Here is a 23,045-nt window from a genome sequence, read left to right on the forward strand (position 1 = left end):
CCCCTACTTCCTGTGCCCTTGCAGAGACGCGTGCGTCTGGGTTTAACGCGTTTCTGGGCCGTCGTAAGCCCGGCCTAGGGGCAGCTCTGACTCGAGAGCTGGCTACAGGCTCATGGAAGGTTCCCTGGAACGGGAGGCGCCAGCGGCGGCGTTGGCCGCCGTGCTAAAGCACAGTTCGACTTTGCCGCCCGAAAGCACCCAGGTCCGGGGCTACGACTTCAACCGCGGTGTGAATTACCGCGCACTGCTGGAAGCCTTCGGCACCACTGGCTTCCAGGCAACCAACTTCGGGCGCGCTGTACAGCAAGTCAATGCCATGGTGAGGACGGGGGTGGGACTTCTAGGGACGCGGAGGGGCGTGGCTTGTAGAACCAGTGAGGTACTAGACGGGGGCTGCGTTTCCAGTGAAGGGTATGTGTCTTTTATTTGAGCGGCCCAATAGTTGGAGGAAGGCGGGACCTATTCTGGGAGGGAGTTTCTGTCCTGGGAAGGGGATTTTGCACTCTAGTAGTTACATGCTAGTACGGTAACCTGAGGAGGCAAGGACTGATTCTCGGTGTGGGGGCGGGTTCTAGGTTAATTTAAAGCTTTCTGGAATGGGCGGAGCCTGGGGCAAGACGAGGGAGGATATGGGAGGAGGAGCCTAAGTCTGGGCGGTTATTGAATTTAGATTTGCTTTTCCCAGCGGGGAAGGGACGGAATCTGAAAGGAGATGCTCTCTGATTCCTAAAAGGGTGGGGGCTGGCTGGGCGCGGTGGCGCATGCCTATAATCCCAGCATTTTGGGAAGCCGAGGCGGGTGGATCACGAAATCAGGAGTTCGAGACAAACCTGGCCAACATGGTGAAACCCTGTCTCTACTAAAATGCAAAAAATCAGCTTGGCATGGTGGTGCGCGCCTGTAGTCCCAGTTACTCGGGAGGCTGAAGCAGGAGAATCGCTTGAACCCGGGAGGTGGAGGTTGCAGTGAGCCGAGATCGCGCCATTGCACTCTAGCCTGGGTAACAAGAGTGAAACTCCGTCCAAAAAAAAAAAGGGTGGGGGCAAATCCTGAACGCGTGTCCTAAGATCTGGTCTGGGAAGGGGTAGAGTTTACACAGGAGATGTTCCTTGGTCCCCTGTAGAGCTGGTCCTGTATCCCTGAGTGTGCAGGGCCTGGGGTGAAATCTGTTTCTGGAGCCCACCTGGAGTCCTGAGTCTGAGACTGAAGGCCAGTGCTTAACTCGACTTGGCCCTTACTCCCAGATCGAGAAGAAGCTGGAACCGCTGTCACAGGATGAAGACCAGCACGCGGACCTGACCCAGAGCCGCCGCCCACTTACCGGCTGCACCATTTTCCTGGGATATACATCCAACCTCATCAGTTCAGGCATCCGTGAGACCATTCGCTACCTTGTGCAGCACAACATGGTGGGGACCTGGTGGGGCCGTGGCCTTGGCCTCTGGGTCAGTGGGCGATGCAGTTATTGATCGTTTGAGATGGGGAGATGGGGGTCTGTTATAAGCAGAGGAATAGAATCAAGTTTTGTTTTGTAGCAGAGCTCCTGCATAAGAGTCACTGGACAAGGATGAGGTTAGAAGTCCTGCCCAGAATGAGGGCTGGGGCTTCCTTCTTGGGCCAACTTCACTGCCTTGTGGCTGCAGGTGGACGTATTGGTGACCACAGCTGGCGGCGTGGAGGAAGACCTCATCAAGTGCCTGGCGCCCACATACTTGGGCGAGTTTAGCCTCAGGGGGAAGGAGCTCCGGGAGAACGGGATCAATAGGTGAGAACTCTGAGTGGTGTTGGGCAGGGGAGCTGGACCAAGGGTCCTGGGGCCTGATGCCTACATGCCTCCTGTCCTCAGGATCGGAAACCTGCTGGTGCCCAATGACAATTACTGCAAGTTTGAGGACTGGCTGATGCCCATTCTGGACCAGATGGTGCTGGAGCAGAACACAGAGGTGGGGCTGGGGCAACCTGGAGGGGCCAGTCCAGTGGGAGTCAGGGGAGGCATGGCCTGAAGCTCACATCCTCTCCTAGGGTGTAAAGTGGACGCCTTCTAAGATGATCGCCCGGCTAGGCAAGGAGATCAACAACCCAGAGTCCGTGTATTACTGGGCCCAGAAGGTGAGGACCTAAGCGGGAGCAGAGTAGCTAGACTTTGGCATGTGTTAACTTATTTCATCTTTCCACCCTCCTGGGGATTCACTACTGTTATTCTTAGCATCCTCACTCTTAGATGAGGAGACTCAAACACAGATAGGCATGGTAATTTTTTTTTTTTTTGAGACAGGATCTTGCTCTGTCACCTAGGCTGGAGTGCAGTGGTGCGATCACAGCTCACTGCAGCCTCAACCTCCTGGGGCCAGGCAGTCCTCCTACCTCAGCCTCTCGAGTAGCTGGGACCACAGGCACATGCCACCATGCCCAGCTAATTTTAAAAATGTTTTGTAGAGATGGGGGGTCTCCCTATGTTTCCCAGGCTGGTCTTGAACTCCTGGCATCAGGCAGTCCTCCCACCTTGGCCTCCCAAACTGCTGGGATTACAGGCGTGAGCCACTGCACCCGGCCAGGCTAGGTAATTTTGTCTGAAGTCACACAGATAACTGGTAGGGCCTCAGCATCCTTATGCTCCTCCCAGACTATCTCTAGAACAGTAGGGGCAGCACTTAGCAACTCCACTGGGGCCTGGCTCAGGGTCCCACACTCCCAGACGCTATAAAATAAGAGCTACCCACTCCCTTTAATTAGAGAATCAGAACCTGAAAAAAAAAAAGAAAGCTACGTACTCTTATTTACTTATTTATTTTTTTGAGACAGAATCTTGCTCTGTTGCCCAGACTGGAGTGCAATGGTATGATTTCAGCTCACTGCACCCTCCGCCTCCCGGGTTCAAGTGATTCTCCCGCCTCAGCCTCCTGAGTAGCTGGGACTACAGGCACCCACCATCATGCCCGGCTAATTTTTGTACAGATGGGGTTTCACCATGTTGGCCAGGCTGGTCTCGAACTCCTGACCTCAAGTGATCCACCCACCTTGGTCTCCTAAAGTGCTGGGATTACAGGTGTGAGCCACCACACCCAGCCTACTCTTTCTTTTTTACGAGACAGGGTCTCATTCTGTTGCCCAGGCTGGAGTGCAATGGCACAATAATGGCTCACTGCCGTCTTGGGCTTCTGGGCTCAATCGATTCTTCTGCCTCAGCCTGCTGAGTAGCTGGAACTACAGGTGCGTGCCATCATGCCTGGCCAATTGTTTTTGTAGAGATGGGAACTCACCATGTTGCACAATCTGGCTTTTTTTTTTTTTGAGACGGAGTTTCACTCTTGTTGCTCAGGCTGGAATCCAATGGCGTGATCTTGGCTCACAGCAACCTCTACCTCCTGGGTTCAAGCGATTCTCTTGCCTCAGGAAGTTCCCAAGTAGCTGGGATTATAGGCATGTGCCACCATGCCTGGCTAATTTTGTATTTTTAGTAGAGACATGGTTTCTCCATGTTGGTCAGGCTGGTCTCGAGCTCCTGACCTCAGATGACCCACCCGCCTCGGCCTCCCAAAGTGCTAGGATTACAAGCGTGAGCCACTGCGCCCGGCCACAAGCTGGCTCTTTAAAAAACAGATAGAGTTGGTCCGGGCGCGGTGGCTCACGCTTGTAATCCCAGCACTTTGGGAGGCCGAGGCGGGCGGATCATGAGGTCAGGAGATCGAGACCACGGTGAAACCCCGTCTCTACTAAAAATACAAAAAAATTAGCCGGCTGTGGTGGTGGGCGCCTGTAGTCCCAGCTACTCGGAGAGGCTGAGGCAGGAGAATGGCGTGAACCCGGGAGGCGGAGCTTGCAGTGAGCCGAGATTGCGCCACTGTACTCCAGCCTGGGCAACAGAGTGAGACTCCGTCTCAAAAAAAAAAAAAAAAAAAAAAAAATTAACCAGATGCGGTGGTGGGCGCCTGTAATCATAGCTGCCCAAGAGGCTGGGGCAGGAGGATCACCTGAACTTGGGAGGTGAAGGTTGCAGTGAGCTGAGATCTTGCCCACTGCCCTCCAGCCCAGGCAACAGAGTGAGATTCTGTCTCAAAAAAAAAAAAAAAAAAAAGTATTGAACTGTGGCTAATGATGTGAGCAATGAAGAATTAGGCGGGAAGTGTACAGATTTGTGTAATTTATATTAACATGCATAAAAATCGAGATGGATGAAGCGATACCTACAAAGAGATTAAAACAAGCTGGGCGCGGTGGCTCACACCTGTAATCCCAGCACTTTGGGAGGCCAAGCCGGGCGGATCACCTGAGGTCAGGAGTTTGGACCAGCCTGACCAACATGGAGAAAACCTCTCTCTACTAAAAATATAAAATTAGCCGGGTGTAGTGGCGTATGCCTGTAATCCAAGCTACTCAGAAGGCTGAAGCAGGAGGAGAATCCCTTGAACCCGGGAGGCAGAGGTTGCGGTGAACCGAAATCATGCCATTGCACTCCAGCCTGCGCAACAAGAGTGAAACTCCATCTAAAAAAAGAAATAAAAAACACACAAAAATATGTTCAAATATTAATTGCGTTATCTAGGGGTATGTGAGTGTTTAAGAGAACCTAAATCCTGTTATCCATAATAGCTACACCATTTTACATTCCCACTAGCAATGAAAAGCATTCCAAATTCTATGGATCCTCACCAGCACTTGTTATTTTCTGTGATTTTGATAAACGTGAAGAATTATCTCTTTGTGCTTTTGATCTTCATTTCTCTTATGAGTTGTGATGTTGAACATCTATTCCTATGGGGGGCATTCTTTTTTCTTTTGCATATTTTAGAGACAGGGTCTCACTCTCTCACCCTGGAGTGCAGTAGTGCAATCATAGCTCACTGCAGCCTCGAACTCCTGGACTCAAGAGACACTCCTGCCTCGATCCCAAAATGCTGGGATTACAGGCATGAGCTACTGTACCGGCCAATATCAAGACACTTTTCCAAGTGATGAGACCAGCCATTTAGTCTATCCTTAAAGAACTGAGTCATGGAAATTTAATCATGTCAATAGTCTTTTTTACATTATTAACCAAACAAAAATGAGTTCCTTTTAAAGATTTTTTTAAGATTAGGAAATAGCTGGGCTTGGTGGCTCAAGCCTATAATCCCAGCACTTTGAGAGGCTGATTGCTTAAATCCAGGAGTTTGAAACTAGCCTGGCCAACATGCCGAAATCCTGTCTTCACAAAAAAATACAAAAAATTATCAAGGTGAGGTGGCGCATACCTGTAATCTCAGCTACTGGGGAGGCTGAGGTGGGAGGATCACCTGAGCCTGGGGAAGTTGAGGCTGCAGTGAGCCCTGATCCTACCACTGCACTCCAGCCTGGGCAACAAAGTGAGATCCTGCCTCCCAAAAAAAGTTGGAGCAGGGAGGCCAGGCACGGTGGCTCACGCCTGTAATCCTAGCACTTTGAGAGGCTGAGGTGGGCGGATCATGAGGTCAGGAGATCGAGACCATCCTGGCTAACATGGTGAAACCCCGTCTCTACTAAAAATACAAAAAAATTAGCTGGGGGTGGTGGTGGGTGCCTGTACTCCCAGCTACTCGGGAGGCTGAGGCAGGAGAATGGCGTGAACCTGGGAGTCAGAGCTTGCAGTGAGCCTAGATCGCGCCACTGCACTTCAGCCTGGGCGACCGAGCAAGACTCCGTCTCAAAAAAAAAAAAAAATTGGAGCGGGGAGGAGGAGCCACATCAAGATGGTACGGTGGATGCCTAATGATTTTGGAATAAAACTCTCCAAAATTGTTCTTGTTCGACAAAAGGAATGTGCAGGAGCACTGTCGTGGTGGTGAAGGACCCTCTGGTGGAGCTTTCCTGGATATTTTTCTGCCAAAGCTTTGGCTGACTTTCTCAAAACATTCATAATAAGCAGAGGTTTTTATTCTTTGACCTTCCAGAAGGTCACACGTAGAACTATGTTTTTTGTTTTGGCTTGTTTTTTTTGAGACAGTCTCACTTTGTCATCCAGGCTGCAGTGCAGTGGCCCGATCTCAGCTCACTGCAACCTCTGCTTCCCAGGTTCAAGCGATTGTACTGCCTCAGCTTCCCAAGTACCTGGGATTACAGGCGTGCGGCACCACGCCCGGCTAATTTTTGTATTTTTAGTAGAGATGGGGGTTCTCTATCTTGGCAAGGTTGGTCTCGAAATCCTGGCTTCAAGTGATCCACCCACCACGGCCTCCCGAGGGGCTAGGATTACAGGTGTGAGACACTGTGACCGGCTGGTACTATGTTTTGAATATAGGAATTGTGAGGCCTCTAGCTTTGTTCTTGTTTTTCAAGATTGTTTTGGATATTTGAGATCCTTGGAAGTTTCATATACATTTTGAGATTCTTTTTTCTATTTTTGCAAAAAAAATGCCATGAATTTGTTATGAATTGCATTGAATCTGTAAATCACTTTGAGTAGTGATTTACAATTGGATAATTTCACAATATTAAGTAGTCTAATCTATGAACTTGGGATGTTGTGAGAATATAGAGAAAAACAAATCAACACAATACCTCTGAGTGTTAGGCTTTTCCACATACACCCAGAAAGCGATTTTGCAGAGGATTCTCCAGCGGACACCAGCTAGATATCCTCAAATTCTATTCAATTCCAATACTATCTATCTGGAGATAGCATCACATCCCAAAGATTAAGGACAATGTTCCACAAGACTGTCCCTCATTTTAGATGCCAGTCACAAGCCAGGGCCTCTAGAACTTCTGACCAACCAGCTTAAACATTGGGGTTCCGAAAACCCCTTCCTTGAGTTTAATTAGTGTGATACTTGAGTGTCAACGTGATTGAACGATGCAAAACATTGTCCCTGGTTGTGTCTGTGAGGGTGTTGCCAAAGGAGATTAACATTTAAGTCACTGGACTGGGAGAGGCAGACCCACCCTCAATTTGGGTGGGCACCATCTAATCAGCTGCCAGCATGGCTAGAATAAAGCAGGCAGAAGAAAATGCAAGGAGCTGACTTGTTGAGTCTTTCCGTCTTCATCTTTCTCTTGTGCTGGATACTTCCTGCCCTCAAACATCAGACTTCAAATTCTTCAGCTTTTGGATCCTTGGACATACACCAGTGATTTGCCAGGGTCTCTCGGGCCTTTGGCCACAGACCAAAGGCTACACTGTCGGCTTCCCTAACTTTTGCGGTTCACTCTTGTTGCCCAGGCTGGAGTGCAATGGCGTGATCTCAACTCACTGCAACCTCTACCTCCCAAGTTCAAGCAATTCTCCTGCCTCAGTCTCCCAAGTAGCTGAGATTACAGGTGTGAGCCACTTGCCCAGCCTAGCTTAAATTTTTAAACAAAACTTCTCTCTTCCTTTTTTTTGTTTGTTTGTTTTTGAGATGGAGTCTCGCTCTGTTGCCCAGGCTAGAGTGCAATGGCGTGATCTCGGCTCACTGCAACCTCCCGGGTTCAAGCCATTTTCATGTCTCAGCCTCCCGAGTAGCTGGGATTACAGGCGCCCACCACCGCACCTGGCTAATTTTTGTATTTTTAGTAGAGAACGGTTTTCGCCATGTTGGTCAGGTTGGTCTCGAACTCCTGACCTCAGGTGATCCACCCGCCTCGGCCTCCCAAAGTGCTGGGATTACAGGCGTGAGCCAGCACGCCCGGCCTTACTTCTCTCTTCCTTAACCAATTGCAAATGTGATCTTTGAATCTACCTGTGACTTATGAGCCCCACTTCAAAGTATTCCATCCTTTTAAGCTTATACCACTGTGTAACCTCCATGTACTGACTTATGATTTTGCCTGTAGCCTCTGCTTTCCTGAAATTTACCCCTGCTTTTCTGTGTCTGTGTGTGTGTTTCCTCTGCTGTCTTTACAATACTCCTGCCTTTAAAAACTCTTACCTGCAGCCACGTGCGGTGGCTTACCCCTATAATCCCAGCACTTTGGGAGGCCAAGGTGGGCAGATCACCCAAGGTCAGGAGTTCAAGACCAGCCTGGCCAACATGGTGAAACCCCGTCTCTACTAAAAATACAAAAAGTTAGCCAGGCTTGGCGGCACATGCCTGTAATCCCAGCTACTCGGGGTAGGGGGAGGCTGAGGCAGGAGAATTGCTTAAACCCAGGAGGCAGAGGTTGCAGTGAGCCGAGATTTCACCATTGCACTCCAGCCTGGGCGACAGAGCAAGATTCTGTCTCAGAAAAACAAAACAAAACAAAAAACCCAAAAAACTCTTACCTGCAAGCTATTGGGAGGTCAAGTCAGGCCAGGTGAGGTGGCTCACTCCTGTAATCTCAGCACTTTGGGAGGCGAAGCGGGTGGATCACAAGGTCAGGAGTTCGAGACCAGCCTGACCAACATGGTGAAGCCCCATCTCTACTAAAAATACAAAAAATTAGCCAGGTGTGGTGGCACGCACCTGTATTCCCAGTTACTTGGGAGGCTGAGGCGGGAGAATAGCTTGAACTCAGGAGGTGGAGGTTGCAGTGAGCTGAGATCGCGCCACTGCACTCCGCCTGGGCGACAGAGTGAGAGTCTGTCTCAGCACTTCCGCCTGGGTCATAGAGCAAGACTCTGTCTCAAAATAAATAAATAAATAAATCATAGAGTGTACCTTCTTACATTTAGTGGGATTCCCAGATATAACTGATTCCTGGGATTGATTAATCCCATGAAGGATTGTCAGTTAGTGCATTACAGAGATGTTAAAATTAAAAATTTTAACCCGGGAGGCGGAGGTTGCAGTGAGTCGAGATCGCGCCACCGCACTCCAGCCTGGGCGACAGAGAGACTCCATCTATAAATAAATTAATTAATTAAATAAATGGGGCCTAGCTATGCTGACCAGGCTGGTCTCAACTTCCTGGGATAAAGTAATGCTCTCACCTTGTGTCCTAAAGCACTGGGATTACAGGCATGAGCTACTATGCCTGGCCTCACGTTGAAATCTGATCTCCAAAGCAGCTGTTTTGAGAGGTGCGGCCAGGTGGCAGGTTTTTGGGTCAAAAAGGCAACTCCATCACAATAGATTACCGCCCTTCTGTTATTGCTTTCACAGGAATGGTTCCCACGAGAGTGGGTTATTAAAGGGTCTGTCTTCCTTGATGTCCTCTTACTTCCTGCCTCACAACGTGATCTCTGCACACGCTGGCTCCCCTTCTGCTTTCTGCTGCAAATGTAGGCAGGTGAAACCCTCACCAGATGCAGCCTGAACAAGATTTTACTAATGAGAAGAGCACCAAGTCTTTCATGAGGGATCTACCCTATGACTTAAACACCTCCCAGTAGACCTAAAACCACCACGCTGGACCACATTTCAATGAACTATGGAGAAGACATTGAAACCCTAGCAGGAATTTCCTGGATGACAACAGATGCTTTACATAATTTAAGGATACTGGGATTTATTCAGGTTTAAACTAATACATTTGTTGAGCTACAGGAATGCCACGGGGGTTGTCCCTTATAACCCAGAGGATCAGGGTCTCTGTTGAGATGGAGGCATGGGTGGCGGCAGCAGCAGAGGTACTTAAAGGTCCAGCTGAGTGTGAACTTCAGGACACCATCTAATGGTAGCTTCCCTACCTTCTCTTCTTTCTTTTTTTTTTTTTTTTTTGAGATGGAGTCTCACTCTGCTGCCCAGGTTGAAGTGCAGTGGGGAAATCTTAGCTCACTGCAACCTCCACCTTCCAGGTTCAAGTGATACTCCTGCCTCAGCCTCCTGAGTAGCTGGGATTACAGGTGTGAGCCGCCATGCCCAGCCTTCTTTTTTTTTTTTTTTTTTTTTTTTAAGACAGAGTCTTACCCTGTCGCCCAGGCTGGAGTGCAGTGGTGTGATCTTGGCTCACTGCAACCTCTGCCTCCCAGGTTCAAGAGATTCCACTGCCTCAGCCTCCCGAGTAGCTGGAATTACAGGCGTCCACCACTATGCCCAGCTAATTTTTGTATTTTTAGTAGAGATGGGGTTTCACCATAACGGCCAGGCTGGTCTCAAACTCCTGACCTCAGGTATCTGTCTGCCTTGGCCTCTCAAAGTGGTGGGATTACAAGCGTGAGCCACCGCTATCGCGCCTGGCTCTTTCTCATTTTCAAATGACTGCTCTTTCAGGAATGACCAATAATGGGGCCCCAACATGCACAAGATAAAATCTCACCACCAGACCTATAGGACAAGGCCAACACCTAGCATCAGTCCCAGCTTCATTCTACATAGAAAGGCAAAGTGAAAACTCCTAGCCCCAGACCATTTTAAGGAGGGCCCAAATCCAATACTCCTGCTCTTAAATGCCAAAGACTTATAGAAACTGCCATCTTTGGTTGGCTAAATCTGGAACAGAATTTTGTTCGGCCTCAACAATGGAACACAGAGCAGCAAGCAGCAGCAGCTCAAAAAGCATGCTGGCCACCAGGTAGCAGAGCAAGTTAGCACCTGAGAGAAAGGGAAAGCTGGCCCATTGCGTGGTGACCAACATCTAGACATCCTGCTGACAGTGCCAACTGTTATGGTTGCCTGAAAAGGTGTGCTTCAGATGTTGACACAGAGGGCTATGTGGTGCACATACACACTGAGAATATGAAAAGACTTATTACAAAAATGAGGTCTCAGGGAGAACAATGCAGGGCCCTCAAGCAAGTGTGACATGACGTGAGAGCAAGAAAGATGGCATTCCTGTCCCTTACGAATACTGATGCCAAAATCTTGAAATAAATGCCAGCGAAGCATATAAAGCAATAGATTCAAAGCATTATGCAATATAGCCAAGTGAGATTTGTCCCTGGAACGTAAGGATGGTTCACCATATGGAAATTGATCAGTGGAATATACCATTTTAGGTAATGATGGAAAAATGACAGTCTCGACTGATGCAAAAAAGCATCTGACATAATTCAACACCCATTTATGATTAAAAATCCACAATAAACTAGGAATAGAATTTACTCGAATTGCTACAAGGCATATATGAAAAACCCAACAAAATCTCTGATAGCAAAAAACCATATTTTTAATATCTAATATCAGAAACAAGGATATTTGCTCTCACCAGCTCCATTCAGTGTTAAGGGGGGTGCTCCCAGGGAAATCAGGCAAGAAAATACAAGCATTCCAGCCGGGCCCGATGGCTCAAGCCTCTAATCCCAGCACTTTGGGAGGCCGAGGCGGGCAGATCACAAGATCAGATCGAGAATATCCTGGCCAACATGGTGAAACCCCATCTCTAATAAAAATAAAAAAACTAGCTGGGTATGGTGGCACGCACCTGTAATCCCAGCTACTCAGGAGGCTGAAACGGGAGAATTGCTTGAACCTGGGAGGTGGAGATTGCAGTGAGCCGAGATCATGCCACTGCAGTCCAGCTTGGTGACAGAGCGAGACTCCGTCTCAAAAAACCAACCAATAAACAAACAAAACAAACAAAAAAACCAGCCAGGCGCAGTGGCTCATGCCTGTAATCCCAGCACTTTGGGAGACCAAGGTGGGTGGATCACAAGGTCGGGAGATTGAGACCATCCTGGTCAACATGGTGAAACTCCATCTCTACTAAAAATACAAAAAAATTTAGCTGGGTGTGGTGGCACGCACCTATAGTCCCACATACTCGGGAGGCTGAGGCAGGAGAATCACTTGAACCCGAGAAGTGGAGGTTGCCGTGAGCCAGATCGCGCCACCGCACTCCAGCCTGGCAACAGTGAGACTCCATCTCAAAAAAAAAAAAAAAGAAAAAGCATTCCATATTTAAAAACATATATAAATATATATACACGCAGCCCTCTAGACAAATATACAAAAATCACACACTTTGTCACCGTACATACAGGTGGACAGACACAAATTCACAAACACATAGATGTAACAGCCCAGATACTAAAAGATGCTCCCAAACAGAAGGACCCCAGGTGTTCTGATCTCTTCTCCAGGTTTCTCTGGCTCCTCAGGAATAACCACCACAGTGCCTTATATATTCTCGCTTGCTTTCTTGTCTTCCAGAATGCCAGGATCAAGGGGACAGAGATATTAGCACAGCTTTGTTGACTACACCTATCAGAGGGCGTTGCACAGAGGAAAATACTTAATGAATATGAATAATGTCACACAGACACATACACAAATGAGTTTTACAAAAACATCATCATAGACCCACACATACTTGTCCTTCAAAAAGTGAATGTTCTCACTCCCATTCCTGTAGCAGAGATACCCCTTAGTTCCCCAACATCTATCACAAAAGATGGCTCCTTGAGCCCATTCTGACAGTGAAGGAATCTCAAACTTCCTGACCTCCCACAGTACAATAATCATGTCTCTACAAAAGCACAACATGGCAGCCCAAGAATGTGAAAATAAGGACCTGAAATGCATTGAGTCATAATGTTCCAACCCCTCGAACTACCATAAATGTTCCTGGTGAGAGAAGCAAAGGTGTGCATCTCCTGGCTCAGCCACCAGGTCCTCCACTGCATCTCCACAGTAGCCATCACTTCCATTGAGGCCTCATCGGCCAGCAAACCTTGCTCCAGTCAGCCTCTGGACCCTAGTATCTTCACCGTGGTTTTGGATGCTGCCACCTGACCCATCCCTGCTGTTGGGGGAGGGTGGAGGCCAGAGGCCTAAAGAGTTCCGACTACAGGTCTCCAAGCGACACAAAGATCACTTCTGGGACCCAGGGAGACTGTAAGTTGTTATGAGGGTGGATGGTGACCTAGTTTCCCTCAATGCTGCCACCTCCCTTCTAAAACACACTGACTTGCTCCCTAAGAAAAGGGGGGACTGACTCCAACAAAGGACAGACCCGACCCCTATCATGCCTGTGCAATTCAGGAAAGGGAGAATTCGGTGGCTCCAGCAAGCAGTTTATTGGGAGTCGAGTTCACCTTGCCTTGTGATGTGAAGCAAGGTAGTTCCATGGCTTGTGAACCCTGACACCAGCACCTCCCATACACAACAGAGCTGGCGCTCTGCAGGGTGGGTCCTTTTCCGAAAAGAGCTAAGTGCTAGTCTCAGTGGGAGGCTAGAAAACCAGTCCCGGAGCAGGATGCCTGTGACATGCACTGACGTGAGAAGGCCGGAGCATCATCAGTGCATATGTCACTGAATATCTCAGGGTAGAATGTGCCAGAAAACAGGGAAAGCAAGTTAGGGGAGGTAAGAATTCTGAGCGTCCTACAGCTAAGACATGGCAGAGTGTGTCTGTGACTCCGCCAGCAGTTTTGAGATTATTCTGACTGTGGTGGTTGGTGTAGGGTTGGTAACCGCAGGAGAGTGGATGCTGTGTGGTCAAGGGGCGTGTCCCATGACACAGGTTCTGCTTCTTCAGCCCTCTCACCTCAGAGCCACCTGCGGTTGCCACAGAGAAATTTAGATGGGAATTTTTAAACATGTTTCCCAGTAAGTATCCAAAGTGTAGTTTTGAGATGGGAAATGGAGCTGGAGATGACCTCAAAACAGCCCTGGAATAATGCAATGCTGACACTGTCTGTGAATTAGGATGTCCACAGGCAGATCCCACTTGGGGAGAACTGTAAGATGCAAACCTTTGTTTTAGAAGCACAGCATTCCCACAGTCTGACCCGAGGACACTGATGGAAACTTAAAAGGCAGACTCTGGGGTCTTCTCACTTCTCTCCAGTCATGTGTGTGAGCTGAGGGCAGGCACTGCCCTAGAGGGTGTTTCCTAACTTCTGACTGGATGCCACAAAAGGCCTGCTGGGGCCCAAGTCCTTCTTCCCCATTCCTTTAATTCTTCCTACGAAGAATCTCGACAATGGTTGCAGATGTAACTGAAGATGTTCCCATATTGCTTACATTTAAGAAGGCTGCTCTCCAGTGTGGGTGGTTTCATGGTTTTAAAATGAACTGGAGGCTGGGCGCGGTGGCTCACGCCTGTAAATCCCAGCACTTTGGGAGGCCGAGGAGGGCGGATCACGAGGTCAGGAGATCAAGACCATCCTGGCTAACACGGTGAAACCCCATCTCCACTAAAAATACAAAAAATGAGCCGGGCATGGTGGTCGGCGCCTGTAGTCCCAGCTACTTGGGAGGCTGAGGCAGGAGAGTGCCATGAACCCAGGAGGTGGAGCTTGCAGTGAGCTGAGATCGTGCCACTGCACTCCAGGCTGGGCAACAGAGGGAGACTCCATCTCAAAAAAAAAAAAAAAAAAAAAAGAACTGGTGGCCAGGTGTGGTGGTTCACGCCTGTAATCCCAGCACTTTGGGAGGCCAAGGCAGGTGGATTACCTGAGGTCAGGAGTTCAAGACCAGCCTGGCCAACATGGTGAAACCCCATCTCTACTAAAAATATAAAAATTAGTTGGGCGTGGTGGCACGTGCCTGTAATCCCAGCTACTAGGGAGCCTGAGGCAGGAGGATTGCTTTGACCTGGGATGCAGAGGTTGCGCCACTTTCACTCCAGCCTAGGCAACAGAGTGAGACTCCATCTCAAAAAAAAAGTAAAATGAACACTTTGGGAGGCCGAGGTGGGTGGATCATTTGAGGTCAAGAGTTTAAGACCAGCCTGGTCAACATGGTGAAACACTGTCTCTACTAAAAATATAAAAATTAGCTGGGCATGGTGGTGGGCACTCGTAATCCCAGCTACTTGGAAGGCTGAGGCAGAAGAACTGCTTGAACCCAGGAGGCAGAGGTTGCAGTGAGCCAGGATCACACCACTGCACTCCAGCCTGGGGCGACAGACTCCATCTTGGGGGTGGGGGGCGGAAAAAAGGTTGGGTGCTGTGGCTCACGCCTGTAATCCCAGCACTTTGGGAGGCCGAGGTGGGCAGGTCGCCTGAGGTCGGGAGTTCGAGACCAGCCTGACCAACATGGAGAAACCCCATCTCTACTAAAATTACAAAATTAGCCAGGTGTGGTGGCACATGCCTGTAATCCCAGCTTCTTGGGAGGCTGTGGCAGGAGAACTGCTTGAACCTGGGAGGCAGAGGTTGCGGTGAGCCGAGATCGCACCACTGCACTCCTGGGCAACAGGAGCAAAACTACATCTCAAAAAAAACAAAAACAAAAACAAAAAACAAACCCCACAAAAGATGGGATGGATACAGAATTTTCTTTATAGTTTCTCTCCAGTATATATTCTCAGGTGTCTTTAAAAGATTATGTGAAGTGAAGGCTTTCCCACACTCCTTACATTCATAGGGTTTCTGTCCATGGAGTCCATTCACATTTACAATACTGCAGGAGAGTGGAAGTTCTTCCTCCATTTGTTAAATATTTCATTGCTGCATGAGTCATGTCTTCAAAGTGAATTAGGACAACTGAAGGCTTAATCACACCGTTTACATTCCTTGAATTTCTCTCCAGCGTAAGTGCTCTCATACTTCCAAAAGGAACTAATACAACTGATAGCATTACCACACTCTTTACTTTCTTAGGGCTTCTGTCTAGTATGAGTCCTTTCATGCACATGCAAAGACTTTGAGTAACTGAAGGCTTTACCACATTGTCTACATTGAAAGGGTCTTTCTCCAGTATGAATTCTTTTGTGTACTTTCAGGGAATTTAAACAAGTGAAAGCTTTGCCACACTGCTTACACTCACACGGTTTCACTCCAGTGTGACTTCTTTCGTGCCTTCGAAGGTGACTGAAGTAAATGAAGACCCGACCACACTGTTTGCATTCATAGGGTTTCTCTCTAGTATGAGTTCTTTCATGGATTCGAAAGTGAGTGGAATAAAGAAAGGCTTTACCACATTCTTTACATTCGTAAGTTTTCTCGCCAGTGTGAACTCTTTCGTGCAACTGAAGGTAACTTGAAGAATTGAAGGCTTTACCACATTGTTTACATTCATAGGGTTTTTCTCCAAAATGAGTTCTTTCGTGCACTTCACAGGAACTAGATGACTTGAAGGCTTCCCCACATTTCTTACATGTATAAGGTTGAACTCCGGTGTGGGTTTTCACGTGTTTTCGAAGGCTTGAGTGAGAAAAGAAGGCTCTCCCACATTCCCTACATACAAAAGGTTTCTCTCCAGTATGAGTTTTCTCATGACTCCGTAAGTACGTGGGACAACTGAAGGCTTTTCCACATTGCTTACATTCATAAGGTTTCTCTCCAGTGTGAGTCCTTTCGTGGGTTAGAAAAGGCTGGTAATATATAAAGGCTTTTCCACACTGTTTACATTTGTAGGGTTTCTCTCCGGTGTGATTTTTTTCATGGCGCCGAAGAGCAGTAAGATATCTGAATGCCTTCCCACATTCCTTACATTCATAGGGTGTCTCTCCAGTATGAATTCTTATATGGTTTCGAAAGGAAAAGAGAAATGCAAAGGCTTTGCCGCATTCCTTACATTCATAGGGTTTCTCTCCAGTGTGAATTCTTTCATGGGTTCGAATACTGGAGCTGCGAGTGAAGGTTTTCCCACATTCTTTACATTTATGTGGCTTCTCTCCATATTCGTGACACTCATTTGGTTTCTGTTCAGTGTGAGATCTCATGTGTCTATTAAGGGAGACCTGATGCATGAAGACTTCCCCACACACACTGCAGTCACATGGTTTTAATCCAGTAGGAGTTTCCAGGTTCGTATTAACATCAGGAATCTGGTTAGTGCTTTTTCCACATGGACGATCTTCTTTATTTTCACAGAGTGCTTCAACCATAGGACTTCTGTAAAGAATGGGTACCATATTATTAATAGTTTTGTATTAATGATCTTATATTTATTAGCAAGTACCAGAATTACATTTTAAATATTTTCAGAGAAACTGTATGTTATCTGCCCTGTCTAAATTGTTTTGAAAGCTAATATACTCAATACTCTAGAACAGGCCGTGACCATAGCTATTATCAAAATAGTCAAAAAAATTATTATTATTTTTTTTGAGACGGAGTCTCTCTGTCGCCCAGGCTGGAGTGCAGTGGCGTGATCTTGGCTCACGGCAACCTCCGCCTCCTGGGTTCAAGTGATTCTCCTGCCTCAGCCTCCCAAATAGCTGGGATTACAGACATGCAGCACCGCGCCCCACGAATTTTGTATTTTTTTTAGTAGAGACGGGGTCTCAAACTCCTGACCTCAGGTGATCCGCTTGCCTCAGCCTCCCAAAGTGCTGGGATTACAGGCATGAGCCACTGCGACTGGCCAGGATTTTTAAATGCTGTTTCATAGTGATTTCTTTTCACACTCTGAACATCTATTGCTTTTTTTTTTTTTTTCTCTGTAGAGACAGGTTTTCGCTATGTTGACCAGGCTGGTGTTGAACTCCTGGCCTCAAGCAATTCTCCAGCCTTCACCTACCAAAGGCTGGGATTAGAGGTATTCACTACTTTGCCCAGCCAATGACAGTTTCTTTTTTTTTTTTTTTTTAGACGGAGTCTCACTCTGTCACCAGGCTGGAGTGCAGTGGATCGATCTCGGCTCACTGCAACCTCCACCTCCCAGGTTCAAGCGATTCTCCTGCCTCAGCCTCCCAAGTAGCTGGGACTATAGGCACGCGCCACCACGCCCGGCTAATTTTTTGTATTTTTAGTAGAGATGGGGTTTCATCATGTTGGCCAGGATGGTCTCGATCTCCTGATCTCATGATCCACCGACTTTGGCCTCCCAACGTGCTGGGATTACAGACATGAGCCACCGCACCTGGCTGCCCATGACAGTTTCAATGAAACACCTTCAGTAAAAATTTTCTAAGAATGAATAAACTTGAAACTCTGCTTATTGTTTTGCTTGCTTGGCTTTTGAAATTTATGAAATACTAAGATTCTCTCAGGGGCTATGTAATTATTTGTGAATGCAACTCACCTTAGATTTCTTCCCTGGTTTTTGTGGTCATCTTCAATATCCTGGTCTTTCCATTTTTCTCCTAAAATACAAGCCCAGAGAACTCACTATAAATTATTGGAAATTACAGAAAATTATAACACTCTAAGATCCATGATTAGCTATTGATTAGCTATGACCCTGTCTGGTCTACTTACTAAAGTATTCTGTTCCTACATTTTTTTTTTTTTTTTTTTGAGACAGAGTCTCGCTGTTGCCCAGGCTGGAGTGCAGTGGCACGGTCTCAGCTCACTGCAACCTCGGCCTCCCGGGTTCAAGCAATTCTCCTGCCTCAGCCTCCCGAGTAGCCAGGATTACAGGCACCTGCCACCAGGCCTGGCTAGTTTTTTATATTTTTAGTAGAGACGGGGTTTCACCATGTTGGTCAGGCTGGTCTCAGACTCCTGACCTCGTAATCCACCCACCTCAGCCTCCCAAAGCACTGGGATTACAGGCACAAGCCACCGTGCCTGGCCCCTTCCCACATTTTAAACCTTGGAACACAGTTGTTGTGCAAGAAACACCTGTTCTCTCCTTAATTAAGTAGATAAATTATGTCACCCTTACCTATACAGGCCAGGTTCTTGAAGGTTGCCCGCATCACATCTCTGTAGATATTCCTCTGACCAGGATCCAGCAAAGCCCACTCCTCCAGGGTGAAGTTCACAGCCACATCCTCAAGGGAGATGGAGTCCTAAAACATCCCCCATGTGTGTTTAGGAGGAAGGGAGAGATTTGCAGTAGTGAGGATCCATTCTCAGAATTCCTGAGAAATTATAATCCTGTAGTCTCGGTTTAGTGGTATAACTTGGTTGTCAGAACTCTTGACTCTTTCCACACTCACTTCCTCACAAATTTAACACTATTGTGAACATACAAAAATTATTTCTCTCTCTCTGTACATATATATTCAATATATTGAATATATACATATTTGAAACGGAGTCTTGCCCTGTCGCCCAGGCTGGAGTGCAGTGGCGCTATCTTGGCTCACTGAAAGCCCTGCCTTCTGGGTTCACACCATTCTCCTGCCTCAGCCTCCCGAGTAGCTGGGACTACAGGCGCCTGCCACCATGCCCAGCTAATTTTTTGTATTTTTAGTAGAGATGGGGTTTCACGGTGTTAGCCAGGATGGTTTCGATCTCCTGACCTCGTGATCCACCCGCCTCGGCCTCCCAAAGTGCTGGGATTACAGGTGTGAGCCACCGCGCCCAGCCATTATTTCTATATTTTAACTGTGATCGCTTGAAGCCTTATTGTTCTTTTCTTTTTTTTTTTTTTGAGATGGAGTCTTGCTCTGTCGCTCAGGCTGGAGTGCTGTGGTGCGATCTTGGCTCACTGCAACCTCCTCCTCCCGGGTTCAAGTGATTATCCTGCCCCAGCCTCCTGAGTAGCTGGGACTACAGGCGTGTGCCACCATGCCCGGCTAATTTTTTGTATTTTTAGCAGAGATGGGGTTTCACCATGTTAGCCAGGATGGTCTTGATCTTCTGACCTCTTGATTCGCCCCCCCCTCGGCCTCCCAAAGTGCTGGGATTACAGGCATAAGCCACTGCGCCCGGCCACCTTATTGTTCTTTAAATGCAGACCCAAGACCATCTTGGAGATATGAGAGAAATGCTATACAAATGAAACAAATTGTAAGATCATCAATTCCTTGTGAGAAAAATGCTTTCATTTTGTACCTTATTACATACCATATCACTCAGCATTTCATGAAACTGAGTGATAGATTCGATTGGGGTCGAATCTGGATGAGATTTTAATAAATGAATACACCCTTTAGACTATAAGCTGCACATCTCCCATTAAGGATGAAAAACTGTATTTTTCTTTTTCATAAACAACATGAGAGATCAGGAACTCTGTGAAAAGCCAGAAGTCACTGGCCATGTTGCCCTGAAGGATCTCAGGCCATTAGAACCAAGCAAATCCAGGTGGCTGAATGAAAATATTCTTTTGCATTAGTATTAATTTCAATGTGTTTGTGTAATATTTATCATAGGTTCAGTTTTCCCTTTCTGTCTCATTTCATGGGTCTAGGAGGTTATTGGAAAGAAAGCACAGCAACTTGGACCTCTATAAAACCCCTGTACTCATGAAGGTTTATTACTTGCATGCTTGAGATCTCAGGCAACTCTGTGTAACTCTCAAGCACTTGTGAAATGGCTTCAGAGAGCAAGAAAAAGAGCCTGGCTGAGGATTTTTACTGACATTAGGGGGTGGGCAAGTGTGAGTTCAAGCATACAGGTGGAGGCTGATGTGAATTGGCTCTGTCGCCAGCACCAAATGAGGGTGACCCAGGCTTTCTTCCTACCACATCCATATGTGGGGTACACAGTGGAAACCAAGGAATGAGGTTTTAAAGCTGTGAGCAGTCAAAGGCCAGGTGGGGTGGCTCACGCCTATAATCCCAGCACTTTGGGAGGCAGAGGTGGGCAGATCACTTGAGGTCAGGAGTCCAAGCACTAAACCTCCAGCCCTTTTTCTCTCCCCCGACTTTGGGGGCTAGGGCTAGAGGAAGATCAAGACTGGGTGTCTTTCGGGACGTCAATCCCCACCCTGAAGTTAGGTAGGCATTCCTTCCAATAGTCATTTATTTACAACGAGAGGCTCCATTACGCTTATCACTCATGAAATTCCAAGAGATTTAGGAACTCTGTACTAGGAACCACACACAAAGACCAAATGTCTTTCTTATCATAGCACAGAACATCATGGCTCAGGGGCACAGGCTCACCAGAAGACAGATGATTCATAGGATTATATCATGTTTCCACTCCAGCCACTAGTAACAGTGTGACATTAGAGTTTTGTTTTTATTTTGAGACCCAGTCTTGCTCTGTCACCCAGGCTGGAGTGCAGTGGTGCAATCTTGGCTCACTGCAACCCCTGCCTCCAGCGTTCAAGCAATTCTCCTGCTTCAGCCAACCGAGTAGCTGGGATTACAGGCATGTGCAACCACACCCAGCTAATTTTTGTATTTTTAGTAGAGACGAGGTGTTTCTTCATGTTGGCCAGGATGGTCTCGAACTCCTACCTCAAGTAATTTGCTTGCCTCGGCCTCCCAAAGTGCTAGGATTATAGGAATGAGTCACCACTCCTAGCCTGGGTTTTTGTTTTAAAACAGTAGAACAGGCCAGGTGTGGTGGCTCACGCCTGTAATCCCAGCACTTTGGGAGGCTGGGGGCAGGCAGATCACTTGAGGTCAGGAGTTTGAGACCAGCCTGGCCAACATAGCAAAACCCCATCTCTACTAAAAATACAAAAATTTGCCGGGTGTGGTGGGCACCTGTAATCCCTGCTACGAGGGAGGAGAATCGCTTAAACCCGGAGGCAGAGGTTGCAGTGAGCCAGGATCGCGCCCCTGCACTCCAGCCTGGGCAACAGAGCGAAACTCCACCTCGAAAAATAAAATAAAATAAAATAAAACAGTAGAATACAATGAAACGATATTCTATTTATTTCTGCATGTTTCACAATTGAAGAAATCTCTAGAGAACCCCAAAAATGACAGAACACAGAAAACCAGGGACACCAAAGGCAATTTTATCTGACACCTACAGCTACTGAAAATAGTAAACACAGCCTAAAATCAATAGGATAAACTAAATCCTCACATTTAAAGCCTGTTTACCTCAGTTCCTTTTCAACACCATGCCCAGATTTCAACAAAAATCACAAGATATATTAAAAGACTTAGACGGTTTGAAGAGAGAGTGCAGGCACCAGAACCAGACTGAGATATAAAAGAGATGCTGGAATTATCAGACCACAAATTTATTTCTTTTCTTTTTTTTTTGAGACAGAGTCTTACTCTGTTGCCTAGGCTGGATTGCAGTGACACAATCTCAGCTCACTGATACTGTCATAGTGGATAAAAAAGAATACCTGGCCAGGCGTGTCTCATGCCTATAATCCCAGCACTTTGGGAGGTCAGGAGTGGAAGACCTCTTGAGGTCAGGAGTTCAAGACCAGCCTGACCAACATGGAGAAACCCTGTCTCTACTAAAAATACAAAAATTAGTCAGGTGCAGTGGCACATGCCTGCAATCCCAGCTACTCATGAGGCAGGAGAATCACTTGAACTTGGGAGGCAGAGGTTGCAGTGAGGCAAGATCGCACCATGGCTCTCCAGCCTGGGCAACAAGAGTAAAACTCCATCTCAAAAAAAAAAAAAAAGAAAAGAAAAAGAAAAAAGAATACCTAATATATGTTGTCTGCAAGAAATGCACTATTTTTTACTTTCTTTTGTTTTTTAGAGACAGGGTCATGCTCTGTCACCCAGGCTGGAGTGCAGTTGTGGGATGACAGATGACTGTAACCTCAAACTCCTGGGCTCAAAGGACTTTCACACCCCAGCCTCTGAGTAGCTGGAACTACAGTTGTGCACTACCATCCCTTGATAATTTTGTTGTTTCTTTTTATAGAGATGGGGTCTTACTATGTTGCCCAGGCTTGTCTCAAACTCCTGGCCTCAAGCAATCATCCTGCCTCAGCCTCCCAAAATGCTGGGATTACACGTGCGAGCCACCATACCCAGGCCAACAAATCCACTTTAAATATATCACAAAGATTGGGGGGAGGGGGGAGGGATAGCATTAGGAGATATACCTAATGTAAATGACGAGTTAATGGGTATAGTACACCAACATGGCACATGTATACATATGTAACAAACCTGCGCGTTGTGCACATGTACCCTAGAACTTAAAGTATAAGAATAAAAAGTAATAATAAATATATCACAAAGATATATTAAAAATAAAGGAATAAAGATATACTATGCTAACACTAATTATTATTATTATTTTGAGACAAAGTCTCGCTCTGTCACCCAGGCTGGAGTGCAGTGGCACAGTCTTGGCTCACTGCAACCTCCACCTCCCGGGTTCAAGCGATTCTCCTGCCTCAGTCTCCTGAGTAGCTGGGATTACAGGCGCGCACCACCACGCCTGGCTAATTTGTTTTTTTTTTTTTTTTTTTTTTTTTTTGAATTTGTTTTTTTTGTTTTTTTTTTTTTTTTTTTGAGTTGAAGTTTCGTTCTTGTTGCCCAGGCTGGAGTGCAATGGCGCAGTCTCAGCTCGCTACAACCTCTGCCTCCTGGGTTCAAGCAATTCTCCTGCCTCAGCCTCCTGAGTAGCTGGAATTGCAGGCGCCTGCCACCACACTGGCTAATTTTTGTATTTTTAGTAGAGGCAGGGTTTCACCATGTTGGCCAGGCTGGTCTCAAAACTCCTGTCCTCAGGCAATCTGCCTGCCTCCCAAAGTGCTGGGATTACAAGTGTGAGCCACCATGCCTGGCCAATTTTTATA

The 23,045-nt window shown here is 47.2% G+C and overlaps 2 protein-coding genes across 5 annotated transcripts in view; one reads left to right on the forward strand and one right to left on the reverse strand.

The window, feature by feature from the left end:
• LOC116478523 (deoxyhypusine synthase) lies at nt 1-3,344 on the forward strand. The gene is made up of 5 exons (XM_032169798.2): nt 1-319; nt 1,245-1,409; nt 1,644-1,765; nt 1,847-1,943; nt 2,023-3,344. Exons 1-5 carry the CDS (start codon nt 113-115, stop codon nt 2,119-2,121), a joined length of 690 nt encoding a protein of 229 aa, XP_032025689.1. The 5' UTR covers nt 1-112; the 3' UTR covers nt 2,122-3,344.
• Nucleotides 3,345-12,497: 9,153 nt separating this feature from the next.
• Nucleotides 12,498-23,045, reverse strand: part of ZNF490 (zinc finger protein 490) — a 31,939-nt gene continuing 21,391 nt past the window's right edge. For all 4 annotated transcript variants that reach the window (XM_032169796.2, XM_032169797.2, XM_058425200.1 and 1 more), the window contains 3 exons: nt 18,297-18,423; nt 17,712-17,772; nt 12,498-16,579 (listed from right to left, as the gene is read on the reverse strand). In XM_032169796.2, the coding sequence (XP_032025687.1) occupies nt 15,340-16,579; nt 17,712-17,772; nt 18,297-18,423 (1,428 nt within the window). In that variant the 3' untranslated portion in view covers nt 12,498-15,339. The remainder of the gene's footprint in view (nt 16,580-17,711; nt 17,773-18,296; nt 18,424-23,045) is intronic.

The sequence above is a fragment of the Hylobates moloch genome, unplaced genomic scaffold, assembly GCF_009828535.3.
Source record: "Hylobates moloch isolate HMO894 unplaced genomic scaffold, HMol_V3 SCAFFOLD_12, whole genome shotgun sequence".
NCBI lineage: Eukaryota > Metazoa > Chordata > Mammalia > Primates > Hylobatidae > Hylobates > Hylobates moloch.